Source organism: Clytia hemisphaerica, unplaced genomic scaffold, assembly GCF_902728285.1.
Source record: "Clytia hemisphaerica strain Z4C2 unplaced genomic scaffold, Clytia hemisphaerica genome assembly, whole genome shotgun sequence".
Lineage (NCBI taxonomy): Eukaryota > Metazoa > Cnidaria > Hydrozoa > Leptothecata > Clytiidae > Clytia > Clytia hemisphaerica.
In genome coordinates this window covers 1,533,494-1,551,591 of record NW_027104433.1, presented here as the reverse complement: position 1 = coordinate 1,551,591, position 18,098 = coordinate 1,533,494, and the positions used below count along the sequence as shown (strand labels likewise).

The window sequence follows — 18,098 nt, the reverse complement described above, 5'->3', positions numbered from 1 at the left end:
CAATCATTTCAACACGTGCTTTAATCTAGTAAATTCTGTGATGTATTATTGAAACGAAATCTACAATCCACTGCAGTTCTTATTTTCTCTATACGATGCATTATGGGTATAAATAGCATTATCGAAGACGGAATGTTTGAAATAAAATCTATAAAACGAGCTAATTTCATAGACCCCTGTCAAGATTTTGATCTGTCAAGTTTCAAGAATACTAAAGGACTAGGCATAAACCATTGCAAACAATTGTAGAACTGGTTGGAAAGTAAGATCGAAAAAATTGTGAACTCAAAAGGCTCAAGTTTCGCAAACTTCTAATGCAAAAGCGTGTGACAAATTACAGGTTGTACTTACTGTTCACCGTTTTCTTCGTGAGCGTGATGTTGTTGCGTGGGCGGAGGTGGCGGTGAATTATCTTCTTCTGAATCTTCCTTTCTTGACATGGCCATAGATGGAAGATCCGTCACATATTCACCACCACTTTCGGGTGGAGAATTGGGGCGTTCTTCGGGCGCGTAATATTCTCTTCGTGGTCTGAATCAGAATGAATTTTGAAAAATTATTTTAAGTTGTCTTTGGTGGTGAATCGGCTTACAAACAAGCTTCCCTTCCTTAAACAATTTTTGGACAAACGTGACAAGTTTAAAAAGAAACCCTGAACCCCCTGGTTCGTTATTGATTTCAAATTGAACTTACAGTCCTGGTTTTGTCATTCTTCTCCTGAAGAATTCAACATCATCGACCGTCCATACAGCTCCTTTGTGATTTTCTTTTCGAACAAAACATTTGTGTAGCGATAAGTTGTGTCGAACGGCATTCTATACAATAGAATTTTTATAATACGGTCAAATATATGATACCATGAAAAATCTTACAGTTAAGAGCCCAATTAATTCTTTGTTCAGATTACAGAGAGATTCACTAACTAGAGAAAGTGTTTATGAGGGTTTCCCTTGGTGGGAGCTGAGAATTAGTTTGAATGGTAGAAGGATTCGAATTATAGGAGTTCGAATACGCGAGAGGCTACTGTAGATTTTCTCCATTTCTTAGCATGCAAATTTTATCTCTGAACCTTAAAAGATAGTTCCTCCTTCCCTGTACCGTAAAAATGAATACTCAAACCAACCTTCCAAGTGCTAGTGTTCTTTCTGAAGAAAGCGAAGTTTTTGATAAACCAGTTGTAAATTTCGTTTAAAGTCAATTCTCCATTAGGTGAGTCTAAAACACCTTGTCGAATAAGTGAGGCATACGTGTAAGGTGGCCTGATGTTTGGGTCTTGGTATAGATTACCCTTTGTGCGAAGTTCTGGATAGTGAAAAAAGGGGGAAAAAGTTAATCTTTAGTATTTGAACGAATTGAAGAGGGTCATAATTCTAAATGATACTGAAATGTTACGGCATAACGAGACTAATTAAAATCGAACTTGCAAATAGAATACAAAACTCGAAATAGAGTCACTGTGACTTTGTAAAAAAAATTTAAACTTGAGAATCGTTTTATATAAAAAATTTGAAAAACCTCATTTTACGAAACTTCTAAAAAAAGGGGTCTGAGTTAAAAATTAGAAGAGAAGAACGTCAACTCACGATAACCTATGTCTTCCTTACCATGCCCAATGTCAACCATAGCTGCCGCCTCACCACGACGCCTTACAGGGTGGTATCCGCCTTCTTGTTTGGGCGTCAATGGTGGACCTGGTGGGTGTGCTGATGCCTCAATAGCTGGTCGATGTATTAATTCCTCTGGGTGGGCGGCAATCAATCCGGGCGGTGGGTATCTCTCATCTTTAGGGCTTTTTTCGTCTCCAGGCGATTCGCGTTTTAAAGCTACGGGCCGTCCGATTGGATAAGCTGGATGGACTGGGTAATAGTGTGGAGCCGGTAAGTGGTAATGACCGCCAGGGGCTGGTTTATGGTGAGAATGTTTTCGTGGCGAGTTCGATTGAGGTGGAGATCGTGGTTCTCTCTCACGCTCTCTTTCTCTTTCACGGTGATGAGGTGAACTGACACGATCATCGGGTACGTGGGTGGGGATGGCGTGGATATGGTGTGGCGGTGGCGGGTAGGGTAGGTAGACCACACCTCCGTTACTGACTGGGTGATGGTGTCCGGATCCTGATCGAGGTGGTGGAGAAGCCGAATGAGCCGACTTGTGCAGAACGTACCCTTTATCAGAAGCGTATTCCAAATGTGCCAACATGGCTGACAGCCTTGAACGTTCATATGATAACTAAAAAGGAAGAATGAAAAAAGCCTTTATAAAATCTATTCTACATTACCCTGAGTCCTCTTTTGGAAAGTAAAAGCAATCAATACATACTCAATTGGAGAAAACATCTCCAATTGAATGAAGTTTCAAGTTAAGCATAAGACAAAAAGTTGTAAACATGAAACCTTTTATGGTCTAAGATACTAAGATGATAAACTAAAAACATCTTACCCTTTCCTCCAACTCTTCGACGGCATATTTCTGAACTCTAGCCTGAGCTGCTGCTTTTTCGTCCATTGCATGGGTTGTATCTAAGTGTCTAAATCGTAAAGGAAAACGTTCATCGGTTGTAAAAATCTCTTTATTTCGTTTAATTCCATGTAACGACTGTCAACATGGGAAAATTTGGTAAAAATCAAGTTCCAATGGATAATAACAACTGCAATTTTCAGGTGTGGATGAGTACTGAATTTCGATTAACTCAATCGTTAGTAACCATTTTTTAAGTTACCAAATAGAATCTCATTCAAAATTAAAGGCGAAAACATGACAAAAAAAGTGATTACCCTATGGAATTTGATTGTGTTAGATGAGTATCCAGAAAAATATAGTGTTAATATGATAAAAGATGATACAATTCCTAATTCATAGAAAAGGAAACAAAAAACTTTCATTAATAATTGTTATCGTTCTTTAGATTTGCTTACCTTACAAAATCGTGTTTATCCATACACGAGGTATTACAAGAAGGCCATAGACAACGACCATCGGCAAACAAGCGCGTAATGACTAGAAAAGTGAAAATAAGTTAGGATATACAGTTGACGCTCTCTAATTCGATCTTCAAGGGGAATCGGATTTTCATCGAATAAGGGAGCTTATCGAATAGTAGAACGTCGTTTATGAGAGTTTCTTATTGACGGAGAATTTAAATTTCATCGAATAAGGGAGCCTATCGAATAGTACAACGTCGAATAAGAGAGCGTCAACGGTAGTATAAAATAGAAAAAATACACTTTACATGGACAATAAGCATCTATAGGTCTTACTCTGAGAGTGGGAGTTAGTAAATTATACAAAGTATTCACTTTTTTACTTTTGTTATCTCTAGGTTTTGTATAGATAATTGGCGTGCAATAGCAAGAACCAAGTACTTGTATGGAATGTAACTTACTGGCGTGCTCATCCATTCTTTTTTCACCACGCCTCTCGCCACTAAAATAAACCAATAGAAGAATCAGTTATTTGCCTGTTTTTTTTTGTAGAAAGGGTCTACCTGCTACCTAAACACAACCTCGTCCCCGTTTATCCTGAGATGTTCTGGAGTTTTTATAAGATATAGTTTTTGTACTTCACTAATTGGTCATTTAAGATAATAGAGATGACTCGTTCTTTAGAAAAAGTAACAAAATTGTTTTATTACAGGCTAACGACCAACCAAATCAAGAAAGAGCTTGTAAAAACTCCAGCTTGTCCCTTTATCCTAGACTCCATGTTACTCATGGACACCAGAGAAAATTATATGTCGCTATCAGTAAACATCAAAAGGCTCACGCAGGGGTAAAGAAGTTACACCTACACACCATCATAAAAAATATATCGACATTGACATGATATGCTTGTTCTAACCAGTACAAAGAGAGTTGTTATCCCGGGGGGTACTAGGGTTGCGAGCTGACTTTCGAACTTTAGACCCTTACCGGGACTAAAAAGGAGAAAACAAAGGAAAATTTTGGGAATTTCACGACCCTTAGCGGGATTAATTTGACCAAATTTGACCAAATTTTGATCTTTCAGGGGGTAAAAAGTTGAAATTCTCCAATTTTCCGACCCTTAGTGGGACTGAAATTAGATTTCCTGATTTTTCCGACCCTTAGCGGGACTTTGGAAGTCCAAAAAAGGTACCCTTAAGGGCGGCACATACCGTGCCCTCCATTTGCCTAAGCACCCCCCCCCGGGGTTGTTATGCAATGGTAAGATTAAGTAATTGAACGTGAGATGAGAAAAATGAAAGTTTTGGTGGAAATTTAGCACAGTCAAAAAAGCTAAAGGGTAAAGGAAGGCAAAATCTTAAAAAACAAAGCCCGAGGGTAACTTTCCAAGTCAGATGCTTAATAATACATACATCGATCTATGATGATGGGCCGGTGAATTCGATCTTGATTGGTCCGTTGTCACCATCTCCTTATAAGGCTGAATAAAAAAAATAAATTATTAAAATCAATATGAAGCAGACAATTTCGGGTTACAGAAAAGTGTAACTTGTCGCACAGGGTTTGCTACTAGCGAGTAAAAACCAAACTATGTGTTACCGTACGAGAAAAAAAGATAAACGTCTAGAATAAGTTAGGGACTTTTAGAAGATCGTTCGCCGGAATTTTCTTTCAAATAAACCTGCAGTACTTCGAGAACAAGGGATCGTTAATCGGGTTTACGAGGTTTAGATGACAGTCAAATATTAGTATCTGCGAGAATGTTAATGCAGATATTCAAGCATCTGACGACAATCGAGCATGGCAAACTCGAACCCAACCCTAAATTCACGAAGCTTTTAAGCAAAAATGTCAATAGGTGTATTTTGAATGAATTTTGCCGTTGCAGTTACCTTGACAGCGAGAAGCATGTCATGTTTCGGTTCATCGCGATAATAGTGCGTAACACGACCGTGATGCGTGTGCACTTTATCTGATTTTATATAATCATCCTCAGTCGGGCTCGGACTTTTCAATTTCATGTCAACACGGTAATTTGGGGCGTGTTGGGTGGTTTCAACGGGCGTTAAAACCTCGTTGTTATTTAGGATGTTGTTCCGCCCTTTCTTGTGTGGTGGTTCACCGTTGTTTGTATTAATGGGTGATGAATTTTCTAGGTCCATAAATGACGCCTTTTTCAAAATGGCGCCGCTCTCTGGGTCCTCGTCTGCCGTAACGTTTTTCGTTGATAATTCTAAGAAATCTGTGTTTCTATCAATTTTCATTACTATTCTGTTGGAAGAGGAATTAGGATGAATTTAAAAGAATGGTTGAATTATCAAAATCAAAGTTAAATTCCAATCATAATCCAGTCAAATTAATCTTAATTGTGGCTTTTTATAGTCAACAGTGCAAGTATATTTATTTCTTTCAGAAGAGGCGTCAAGAACTTGAAACATTTTCTACGAATTCCAAAGAAAAAAGCGCAGGAAGAGCATTTTAGTTCCTGTTTCGTATAAGTGAAGCAAGTAATAGTAAGAGGAATGTATCGAGTTTATTTATGTGTGTTTTTCTACGACGGAGACGATAAGGTTCTGATTTGACTAGATCCTGACCAGCCGAGGACGACGGTAAATCAGCACTTTTACCGTCCTTGATTTTGCGAGTCAGAAGTGCGGGTTTTTCCAAATCGCTTCAGTCACTTTACCGTCCTCGAATACGCAAGTATATAAACTCGCTATTTTCAAACGGCGAGTGTCTTGATATGAAGACAAGCAGATGGGGCTACTAAATTTTCAAACGTCGAAACAAATTTAGTGACTTTATATGAAAACAACTGGCAACTGGCACACATAGTACATAAGTTAAAAAAAGTGGTTGCAAGAAGATTTAGCTGTCTAGATCCAGCAACACACACTTAAAACCTTACATCACTTGCAAACATGGTTAAAAATCAAAACGCAAACAAGTCATTATTTCAAGAGGAGGGTCTTACAAAACCATCATTATTCCTGGTACGATTCAAAAACAACAAATCAATAAATCTCCATAATCCAAAACCACAATTGTGGTTTTTTATGACCAATAGAAACACAAAAAAAGGATTGACTTTAAGCCCTTCATCAAATAGACATGTAAACACACACACTAAGAGGCTTATGAGTTTTTTTGAACTACATCACAACAACAAAACCGTACTGTAATTTTCTTATTTTGACACAAGTTCGTTTTTATTATTGACGAGAAAACAAACAAATAAAATTTCATAAACTTTGTCATCATTATTATAACCTATCATCAACAACATCATTTTTTGAAAGATATCTTTTACCCATTTTTTCGGTCAGCCTTCTCTAGTTCGAACTTCTATATTTAGTAGATCTTTCTATAAATCGAGCTTTTTACAGTATCCGTCAAGGAGAAACCCTCTTAAAATAATTTCTATAATTCGAATAAATAAGATTCCCAGTTCGAATTCAAATTAGCGAGAGTAAACTGTACTATACAGGCAGTCTTCTCTTGTCAGAACTTCTCTCGAATCTTTCCTATAATTCGAACTAATGGAAGGGTTGGTCCTCGATGAAAAGATGAGGCAGGAATTCATCATCCATAATCTACCTTGAAACATTGACTGTAACATTCAGGTACTTAATAAGAAGCGTCTACACGCCAATTTTTTATCATACTCACCCAACCAATTACTTTTGGAAATATTTTCCAAGCACGACAGAAAAACGCCTGTGGCATTTAAAAGAAAGATATTTAACTATTAAAAGGTTGGAAAAAAAGAACCATCAGAGCTATGTCGAAACAAAAGAAGATTAAAACTTCGTGACCAGGCCAAAAATGACGAAAATTGAAAGAAAAGTTAGCTAGATTAATAGAATCTTAAATGAACGAATCCAAGATCAGAAACATTACGTTGCATTCGAGAGAAAAATTTATAATTTATGATAAACATTTTTATATCATTGCCCATCATCGTCACCATTTTTATTTTCTTTAAAGCATGATAATGTTGATTTTACAATGTGACCTTATAAACACTAACAATGTTGTACAAAAAAAATCTTTTTCAAAATTTCTTAAATTATTTTATAAGAATTCTCAAAAAAAACTGAAGAACCGATTTTCATTCAAAGGCACTTATCTTATTAACTTTCGATTATTCTTCGGAACAATTTCTAGAATCGGGTTGCGCCAGTCTTTGGAACATCATTTTCAATACAAAAGAACTTATAAGCTGAGTTCAAAATAAGTATCTGGAATAATCAGAACAGACAATTTGTTCTTATGAATGAAAGAAAGAGCTCAGTGTAAGGTGATATAAGAAAAACTTTTTTCAGTTAATGACATCTTTTTTTACTCTATTTTTATTTATTTACCCATAAACAGTGAAAATTGTATTTCTAAAAACACGAACTCTCACCACTAAAGGCCGTATCCAGTTCCTGTGTAGAAACCACGTTTCATACGAATGAATGACCCGGTTCTCACGCTGACATTTAGAATTAAAAATTCTGAATGATCTACCAGATACCCTTTTTTATGAGAACGGACAAAAAGATAAGAACAATTTAAGAAGAACATTGAGGTCTGAGCCTGGAAAAGTTTGAGGTTTAAAAGCTCTTAAAATGTCAAAATTTGAAAAATTTTTAGCGGTTCTTTTAAAAAGGCTAACTAACAAGAGGGCAATAAGGATATCCCAAGGGTGCTAGAAAAGTGCCAGGGTAGATGGTTGAAAAGCACGAGCCATACGTGTTACCAAAAACTCGAGGCAAGGTCACAGATTATTTCCCTCAGCGCTGCATTTACAATTTCTCTTTCTAGTTAATAGAAACCATGTAGCGAATCAACATAAGGTGCTGGTTTCAATTTGAAAACAGTAAGATTTCATTGACATGTCTTGGAAGGTGAAAAGGTCTCGTTTGGAAAAGCTTTCATAAACATCTCTATTTGTTTGTTTTGAAATTGAGACCGCGTCATAATACATAGTTTCACTGCTATTGCTTCCCTTAGGCCGTCAACTTCTTTTTATAAGAATATCCAATAAATGACGAACGCTAAAATTTAGGCAGTGATCATTTTTTCAATAACTAGGCCTAGGTATTTTTTTAGAAATCAAGCTCTTTAATTCGGGTAAAAATACTATCGACATATGTCATTCCTAAAGGTCTATATTCAACAGTACCAAGTGACTTTAAATCTCCAAACGGCTTTGCAGCTTTTAGATCAAAACAGTAAAAAAAAAGTTAAATCTAATATTTTATGCAAGGAGCTAAACACAGGGAATTTAAATTCCGATAGGATGTTTACTCTGAACAAAACACTTTCAATATGAGACAACCTTAGTTTGCTGTTCTGAGCTTAAGAATCGAAGTATTAGAACGCCTTGTTGTCAAAGGCCTATAAAGTACGGAAAAAAAGAAGCCTTCCTCAAAATGTAAGAATACGCCTAAGAAAAGCCAATTAAAAGTAGAATTTAGAATCGGTTTTAAAAATGTTACATTAGTAAGGTCACTCGAAAGATAGAACAAGTAAATTAGGCAAAAACTCCTAATGATAAGGAAAGGCGGTATGTAAACCAGGATTGAATTTAACGGGAGTAAGCTAGACGACTAATTTAGACATAGTAGAAAAAAGTAATGGAGGGAGCAAATTTTAGTTTTATACAAACTAAATCCCGTAACAATAATCGTATTATCATATAATGCTTATACTACTGTATTACACAAATTATAAACGACTCCAGTCTAGGAGTCTCATGGAGGATTTGTCGCATTTTAGTGGCGAACCTCTGTCAACGCCGCCGATTAGTTGAAGGTATAGAAATAAAAAATTTAAAAATCTTGAGACAAATTACCTATCCTTATAGTTTGGTCATCATAAACGTTGCTTCCACGAAAACCTGATAACAAAACTCACACCAACCCTGCCACACGGATACTGCAACAAGGGTTACTACTACTGTTTCTTTGAAAAATCCTAACACAATGAATGAAAGAGATTGAAAGAGGAAAAGCGAACATAAAGCGCCCAACTGACTTCAACACACATATTTACTTTGAGAAACAGAGTTTTTTTTTTACAAATCATAAAAAAAATGTTTTTTTGTGTTTCACCAACACATACTGTTTGCCAGATGTTTATTTTAATGTAACAATAATTGAAGGGTCATCTGAAGGCGTAAACTTCTTGCAGGTTTTCCTTTTGTTTTTCTACTATCGTGCTGCTTGAAATCACAAAGGTTAGCCTTCAGGAAGTTTTCAACAACAGAGCAACCTGCAATAGGTGCTTCATAAATAAAAACGTATAGGAAAGAAAATAGTTACTGGTGTTTTACATACCTTCTTTTTATTGCTAAATAAACAACAAAAATCGTTTTTTTTCTTCGATTATGCAAAAAAACAACCCAGTTTCTCTTTTCGCCAAGATATAATCTATACTGTGTCTTTCAACACAAATATTAAAGCTTACTTTTAATGACAACAAAATTCAAAAGAAGTAAACAAAATTTTCGAATAGGAAAACTCGATGCACAATAGAATGATGGGTTGTAATTAAATTATTCAGCCTTTTGGGAATTGCGATATTTATCGCCTTGAAAAACGTGTGTTGCTACACGCTTTTTTATAAGAACACTCAACATTTTTGAAGCCTTGGGATGTTCTTAACTTTTTGAGTTTTAAGCCTAAAAATGTTCTTAACATGTTCTTATTTTCACCATTTTCTGGTATATTTTTTAATTTTTCTATGAATTTGGGTGTTCCCCAAGCCTTAAAATGTTTTTAACTTGTTCTTGTTTTAATGGTGAATTTTTTTATAAGAAAATAACAATTCTTTGTAAGGACATTTTATCATAGAAAGATGCATCTTTTTAGTAACGTACTTATAAAAAAATAGGACTTTTCCAATATCAAATTCTCTATCTTTCGAATATTCTATCAAACTATTGCAGTGACTGTTTTGTAAAAAAAATATATGATGAAACAATAAAAACTCAGTTCTTATAAAAGCCAATATTAAGTCGAGTAAATTGGGAACAATTAAGAAAATAAAAATAAAAATAATAACAAAAATAAAACACCCGTCAGATAATTATTTATAAGAAAATTGGTCATAAGCCTCGCTCAAAGAGAATTTCGTCTTGAATTGAAAGTAAACAAAAGCCCAGTACAATTATCTTGTTAAGGTTTTTACTTGTCCACGAAAATAAAAATCATCCTAAAACACCTGAACACAATCGAACTGCAAAATTCCTGTGATTGGCGAGGATATCGAGGACAGCGGTAAGTAAAGTCGACGGAAAACAAAGTAGATTTAACTAGTGTACGGCTCTATATCGCCTTTGTTCACTTTAAAACAGATGACGGTATTTTACATTTGCTAACTTTATACAGTCTCCTTCGATTTATCTCAAATACATAAACTTGCTATTAAAAACAACAGAAGAGGTTTTTTTCGTCAGGTCACCGAGTTAATGAAACAGGGGTGTGTACAAAATGGATCATTGCCCCCGCAGGAGCGTAGCGACGAGGAGGCACTCATAGTTTCACGCATAGATATTGGACTGGAATCTCGAAATTTTGTTGCGCGTGTTTGTTTGTTTTGTCGCCCAAGCATCCCCGTAGTTAGTCTCTTCCGTAAATGTTCGGTTTTTTTCCGGGACAGTAGTATACATATTTTCATATTACGTTATATGCTATTACCATTATTACATATTACAATTTTAGTTTTGATTTAGCTTTGAAAAGCTGAAGCGAGTGTTATAAATGCAAATCATAACATTGTATGATATAACACGAATTACAATATTGCTTGTGCAAATCAAAACAAACAAAATGGCAGACTGGTTATGATGATGAGCTGATTCATTGACTGGAAAAAGTGTTTTGTATGTCAAATTTTATTTCTTGTCTTTGAAACTGAATACTAACTACTGTAATTTAGTCAGAAGTTCACTTCATCAATGATTTCAATTCTTTTTCCGGAATCTTTAAAGAAATTTGCTCAAGTTTTCAAATGTACATTTTGATATTTTTGTTCAAACTCTAATTTATCTTTGTCTTTTATTTTATTAATAACTACCTTTATTGTTTATAGAGCTTCTCGAGCTTTAAATACCATCATATGGTCGTAACTCGAGAAAGTCCTTCTTAACTTTAGTAAAACAAGATACCGGCAAAGTACAAAAAAGTTGAATGTATGCATATGTAAAGTTGAATCCAAAAGTGGTTGAATGAATGTTGAATGTCAATCAATGTAAACAAACTTTTTCTTTTGGTCTTCAAAATAGATTTACCTCACTTAGAGTTTTTTCACTGTTTTTTCAGTGTGGTAAATCTATTTCAAAAACCTGCAAAAAGTTTGTTTACATTCGTTTAACTTTACATGCGCACATTCAACTTTTTCATGCAGTTGTGATAGCCTAAATAACTTACGCTCCAGTGGTTTGGTCAAATAGCGCCAATTCTGGCTTTCCAAGTTAGGATGGACCTTCCCGAAGGCATTTAACGGTGGTTAGACTAGGTACACAGACAGTCATACAGAAACACCATAAAGCGAAAATATATATAGCTATAAACTCAAAAAGTCTAGCTTCCTGAAGGCACGTCTCTTCATTGTCTGCGCTGCTTGGAGAAAAGATCGAAAAAAAATTTAGGCGCATTTCAACTTTTCTCGACTGTACGTCTGAATGGACCACAATGGCATTCCTTTTTTTTTTTCTTTTGACCAATAAAATAGAAGATTTTGTTTGAAAAGTGCAATCACAGCGTACGCCTTAAATAGGATTGGTTTCTACTTCACCCTATTTAAGATGGCGCAGAACTTTTTTATAAATTTCATACGCAGTATCCTCTTGACTATTGTTTATTAGGCAAAGTTGCAATAGAGAATTGTTGAAATATAGCAGCCAATGAAAAAAAAAGCTATTTCTGATTGGTTACCTTGTTGATTTATTCACCACTATATATTTGCCTACAATCTATGTAGGCAAATGTCTGCGGCATTATCAGAAAAGGTCTATTTAGTGAATAATAATCACGATATATATTGTTGTAAGAAAGAAACTAAGGAGAAAAAAACAAACAGGAGATGTGAAAACCTGTAAGCTAATGATACCATAATTTTTGAAGTATATTTTTGAGAAGCTTTTCCACCTTTTCCTTAAATTTTATTAAATTATCAAGCTGCGAATTCTTCAAATATTTTTGTTAATGGAATATAATTTTTTTTCAAGCAAATGCCTCAATCAATCAATCAATCAATCAATCAATCAATCAATCAATCAATCAATCAATCAATCAATCAATCAATCAATCAATCAATCAATCAATAATTAAATCAATCAATCAATTATTCCTGATTATTTTTTAATGTTTTAATCTTTAAAGCATTAAAGCTTTATAAGTGCATGACATAATCTTTATGTGGGGGCATTTAGTGAAAGCTATGACTAGTTGTAACAGTTTAAACAGAGACTAAGAAGAAGATGAAGAAGATATAAGTATTTCGGAAAAACCTCTTCAAAGAAAAACAAAAACAACTACGTACCATCATATATATCAAGCCATACAAAGAAATGATCAAAAGCATAAAAACGCGCTTTGATTATTTGTTGATGTTAACGTTGTTTGTTGATTAAGAAATAAATAAAAAGAAGGTTTTCTTTTGTTGATTTTAAGACACGAGGTAAACAATAAACATCTAAACACAAACAAAACACCGGTGTGAGGGCAACACACGAATTTTAAAAGTTTCTCCATAGAGGAGGGACACAAAAACACACTCCTTCTCCATGTGACGTCAGCCGTCAGCAGGCCACAACGAAAACTCTCTTGATATTGAAGATTCCCCCAAAGCCAAAGTAAATAAAGAAATAATTTTTTGACTGTATTCAGCTCGATGGATATGAAAAAATTCGATTTTCAATCTTTAAAGACAATCAAAAGTCGACGAATTGCGATTTCTTGAAAATCTTTATCAGCGAAAGTCAGTTCTCGCGAAACGAATTTGCTAATTTGAGCTCATTTTAAGTTTCTTCCTGCGAAAAAGTTTTTACATTATACTACACTTGAGTCTCTATATATGTAACTCGAATCTGCACGGGAAACACAAATCTGTTCGAGTTAAGAAAATTTGGAATATATAGAGTAACGTTTATAAGGCATTGTTAACTGAAAAAATGAGAAAATCGAGAAAAGCTTGTAAGGAGAGATTTGAGTTAAAGAGGTTTGAGTTAAGAAAACTCAAGTAAAGAGAGTACTGTATTACAAATTTTACGGAATTCTTCATAAATATCCTTTACTTACTTTTCGATAATTAAGACCAAAAAACATCTCAAAGCAGTATATTCTTTTCAATTCTTCGCAACGTGATTAGAACCCAATGAATCAAATAAACACGCGATACACCTAGCCGATTTCCTGCATAATGAAAATTCCCAAAAATCTTTTCTCAAAACCAACTGCATGACCCCCTGTATGCTTTATGACGTACGAACAGGTACGAAAACTATATACACGTTTTTTTTTATAAGAACAAACTATATAAGAACATAAGGCTTCGAGGCCCAAAAATTTAAGAACATTCTAAGAACATTCTAAGGCTTTGGAGACTTAAAAACATGCATTTTATGAAGAAATTACATCAAAATGCTCAAAAAATGCTGAAAATAAGAACATTTTAAGAACATTTTTAGGCTTCAAATCCAAAAAACTAAGAAAATCCGAAGGCTTCGAAAATTGTTGACGTTCTTATAAAAAAAAAAACGTGTATGGCAAAAGCTTTTCAATAGCTTCATTTAAATAAATTTTACAATGTATAGCAATGTGCCCTCCCGGTTATTACCATAATAGCTTTATGGCAACTCCTGAACTTGGGCACATGATGTACGGTTTAAAAAAGTTTTGTAAACAATTTCGAGAACCAAAAAGTCCACAATAAAAGATTATGATTATGATTTTTTCGATTATGTACAAAATACAAGCAAATGATCACTGTTTTAGCCCAATTTGTGATATACCGAGTGACCCAGAAAAAAACATAAGGGTTCGACGAATAAATGTATTCGAAAAGAGAAAAGGCAACGTTAAAATTTGGTGCATAACTTTTTAAATTTGATTAAGTGGTTCTCAGGTTATAAGTTTTTGATGAAATCATCAAATAAAACCAAGTATACTCTTAGTTACCCTCGAAATAGTCGCGCGGCTGAGGTCGAAAAACGTTTCATTTCGTGATACATCTTTTAGATTCCAAAAAAAAAAACAACGGAAACTCGCGAATTAGTATGTGTAGATTACAAATCAAAAAAGTTTCCACGATATTATCGTGCAAGTAACGACTAATTGGCGATTTTTTGCGTTTCCAGGCAAAATTGCAAGGCCTGGAATTTCATAATTTTTGGGGGGTCTTCAAATTAAAAAAAAACCTATATCACATGATAAAGCTCTTCAAACTGAGCAAAAAAGAGTATTACACCAAAGTCCCAACTTCTCTAGATCAAAATTTATTGGCCTATTTGTGGTGAAAAACTGATGGAAAAGAGAGAATTTCCCCACAATCTGCATCAATTTATGCAAAATTAAACACCTTTTTGACCACAAATAGGCCCATAACTAAAATTACTGTTTCTGATAAAAAAAAGAGTTAAATAAAGCAGTGAGAAAAACATAGAAAGAACAACAGAATAAATTCTTACATATTTTAACTGTGTTAAATGTTAAACTCTTCGTTCAATGGCGCAACCGCCTAAAATTTTCTGCGTCCCCTCTCTCGCATAAAATCTAACAAATGTTACACCACCTTCAAAAGATTTCTGAAGAAATATCATACGAAAAACAACAAAAAATCATGAAAATAAAAGAACAAATCTAGAAAAGTAACTTTCTTCTAACAAAGAAGTTGTTTGTTTTCGATCTATTTTTTCGAAAAAAAACGATAAATAAATGAAGGAAAACAACAAAAAATAAAGTTGAAAGAAGATAGAGTGGCTCAAAAGAAAAAACAATGTCTGCGGCATCTTATACAACTTATCAGTCAATGTTTGTTGTTTGTGTTTTCCTAAAAGTCTTTTTCTTCTATCTTTCAGTCAAAAAGAAAGAAAATGAAGAATAAAGTAAGAACACAAAGGGATAAATATTTTGTTAAATAAGTAAGAATGCCCGCGAAAAAAGGTTTTTTTTTGACAGTATTGTGAAAGTTGTTTGTTTATGATGGTTATTTTATTTACATGGTGAATGTTTATTATTTATTTTAACACTTTGGTGTGAAAAATGAAAATGAAAAGAAAGATTTTAACTGGAAAAGTAAAAACAAACAAATATTAAATTTTTCATAAGAACTAGTACGATTTTTTTGACATTCTCGGCAGGCACTTTTAAACCCTGTGGGAGGGAGTTTAACCCCGGGGTTAAACAATAAATTGGAATTGACTCTCTGAAAGGGACCCAAAATTACGAAAATATCAAAAAATATTAATTAAATGAAATTTATTTTCAAAACAAGACCAGTTTAGCAATAGACGATATCGACTTTCCGAATTCTCCCCGAATGATTACCCATGATGCATTGCACAAAAAATTCACGGTAAGTCTTGAAATTCTCTCTACTTTTTTTACTACCAAGCTCGAAATGGCCTTGTCAATAAAAGCGCAAGAATTTGAAAAGAAGAAGAAAACTACAGCTAAATTGTAAAAAACCAATCAAAATATAAGAACACTCTTAACGTCCTTTTCTAGTTCTTATAAACAAAAAGTTATCGAAAATTTATTCATAAGAACATGAGTGTATCGAGTGAATCGGACTACTTGAAGATCTTTTTTCACTTTCATTTTTTTGTTACTAAGGGGTGTCTAGTAGTATTAGAAATCAGAATACGCATTGTCTAAAAATGAAACTGTTTAAAAAAGTATTGAAAAACGTAAACAAAAAAAAAAAGATGAAGAAACACTACGTGCAGGTCAAATTTCAAAAACAAAATATTGAAAATTAAAAACTATCACAGCGACATCTCATCAAAAAAACAAAATGCTTTGAATTGAAAGACTTTGAAAACATATTTGCGAAAAAACAGGAATGAAGAAAACAGTTGCAAAATTTCAATGAATAAATTATGATAGGATGCGATTCAGTGTCGTTGGGTACTGTGTGATGTCAGAACATACAAGCTGTATTTGGTAGCCATTGCGAAATAAGTTGACTGACATGTCTCAATTTTTTGGTCAAAATGAGGCCATATGTAAAAAAATATGTCCCATTTGGTGACTGTAAACTTCATTTTATCACAATACAATCTTGCTAAGCATTGGGGTGACAAAGATTTCAAGCATACATGTTTTTTAAAAAACAAACTATAATGTTCGTACTTTACTAATATTTTGTTTGCCTAGAGACTAAATGTACTTAAAGTTCAGGTCAGGCGGAAAAACCGTAAAAATGGGGAGGCTGAAGGCACAAAATGAGATAAAATTCGCTACAAATTCGAGAAAAAAATCTCATTTGCTCAAAAGTGGCGAGGCTGAAGTCTCCTTAGCCTCCCACTTCCGCAGTGCCTGAAGTTTGCTGTTACATAAAAAACACTGTATAACACAACACGTCTGTCTCACAGCCCCGGTTTATATCGAAATCCCAATGTGAATATTGCTCCAAGATTGAAATATCTAATGGCGATGGTTTTGGATTGAATCTCGAATGCGGATGAAATCAAAGTCAATTTTCCGGTGGTGTTGAAATTGTAGGGTATTTTTCCCACCGTGGACGAAATTTTGGCCAAATTTCCCACAGCCCGTCTCTGACACAGGGATGTAACACAAAACACGAAAACGTAAAAAAAGTTTAAAAAACGTACTGGTGAAATCAGATGATTTAGTAATCTCGAAGAGCAAAAGTTGGTCATTCGGATGTCACCAAAAACGGCATCAACAGCAACAAAAATACTCTTCTCTTCTTTTCTTCCTTCAATTTCAGTAATGAAGAATAAAAATCTTCTTCAATTTCACAATAAAATGCGGTTATAAGATCGAAAGGAAAGGATCTTAAATGGACGCTTTGCAATAACTGTGTTCTACTTGAACAAATAATGTAACATGGAAAAAAATAAAACAACTCTCAGTTCTTCAAATGATTGTGATTGATTTCCTAATATTATTACTAGTTTTTTGATTACAAATATACAAAAAAGTTACAAAGTCAGACACCATCGATTAAGAGTAAATATTTATGATTACCAAAACAGACCTACAGTGTATTTTCACAAACACAATACGAACCTAAATTGAAAATTGAAATATATAAACAAAATTCAAATCGTTTGGCACGTCAAACAAATCATACGTTTTTTGACACAAACGAAATAAGAAGGGGTATGTCTAGACATTTACTTTGATAAATTTAGAGGGGGAGGGCCATTTGATTCCCAGGGTGAACAGGGAAGGTGAATCGAGAAACAACCTTGGGTAAGTGAACAATACGTGTAAATATGTATAGGCTCTGAAAAATTGACAAACCTAAGAATTTAGATCAAAATCCCCCAAAAAATGCGTTCGAGCTGGTTCGAAAAATTAAGAATGGAATGGAAATATATCATACACTCTCTTTTTTTGTTAGAACATTTTTATAAGAACAGACAGATAAAAAATTAACTTCATTAAGAATGAGAGAATAAGAAAACCCGACTATGCTACTTCATTGACTTTGTTATTTCTATAAGAACAATGAGGCTTAAAAATGCTGAAAATAAGAACAATTTATGGAACAACCCTCATTCTGGAGTCTGTTAAATGACGCGCCTTACGCGCCCACGCGCCTTCCATTTGTTGACGCGCCCACGCACCTTACGCGCCCACGCGCCCTCTTACGCGCCTTATTATCAACGCGCCCTAAATTTTTGACGTGCCTTACAGTATTACTACCTTAAATTTTTGTAAATTTTGACGTGATTTTTATTGCCCCCCCCCCCCCACATGAAAGGCGAATGTTCTGCAAAAATTATCAGAAAAAAAGACGACAAACAACGTGGTTCATTTCATTTTTCTGATTTCTAATCCAAATTTTTTAGCATTTCTGAACAGAATGATTTTATTGTCTTTATCGTTTCAATTTTCAAAGCACTTCGTAAAAATTATTAATAGCTCAATGACACATGTTTATAATATTTCATTTCTTTGAATTCTCAGTGTGTTATTTTCTTGCGAGTTCATA

General features: G+C 34.3%; 1 protein-coding gene across 6 annotated transcripts in view; it reads right to left on the bottom strand.

Annotated features, from left to right (window-relative positions):
- The window catches only part of LOC136820704 (forkhead box protein P4-like), a 61,917-nt gene that overhangs the window by 2,756 nt on the left and 41,063 nt on the right, over window positions 1-18,098 (bottom strand). The window contains exons 1-9 of one of the 6 annotated variants that reach the window (XM_067076919.1): window positions 16,747-16,989; window positions 4,331-4,398; window positions 3,380-3,420; window positions 2,913-2,994; window positions 2,437-2,524; window positions 1,584-2,226; window positions 1,124-1,302; window positions 694-815; window positions 352-531 (exon numbers count right to left, since the gene is read on the bottom strand). In XM_067076919.1, the coding sequence (XP_066933020.1) occupies window positions 352-531; window positions 694-815; window positions 1,124-1,302; window positions 1,584-2,226; window positions 2,437-2,524; window positions 2,913-2,994; window positions 3,380-3,420; window positions 4,331-4,398; window positions 16,747-16,794 (1,451 nt within the window). In that variant the 5' untranslated portion in view covers window positions 16,795-16,989. Of the gene's footprint in view, window positions 1-351; window positions 532-693; window positions 816-1,123; window positions 1,303-1,583; window positions 2,227-2,436; window positions 2,525-2,912; window positions 2,995-3,379; window positions 3,421-4,330; window positions 4,399-4,810; window positions 5,212-8,760; window positions 8,843-9,244; window positions 9,356-16,746; window positions 16,990-18,098 lie in introns of those variants that run through there. The other 5 variants (XM_067076920.1, XM_067076921.1, XM_067076918.1 and 2 more) reach the window with 5 other exon arrangements.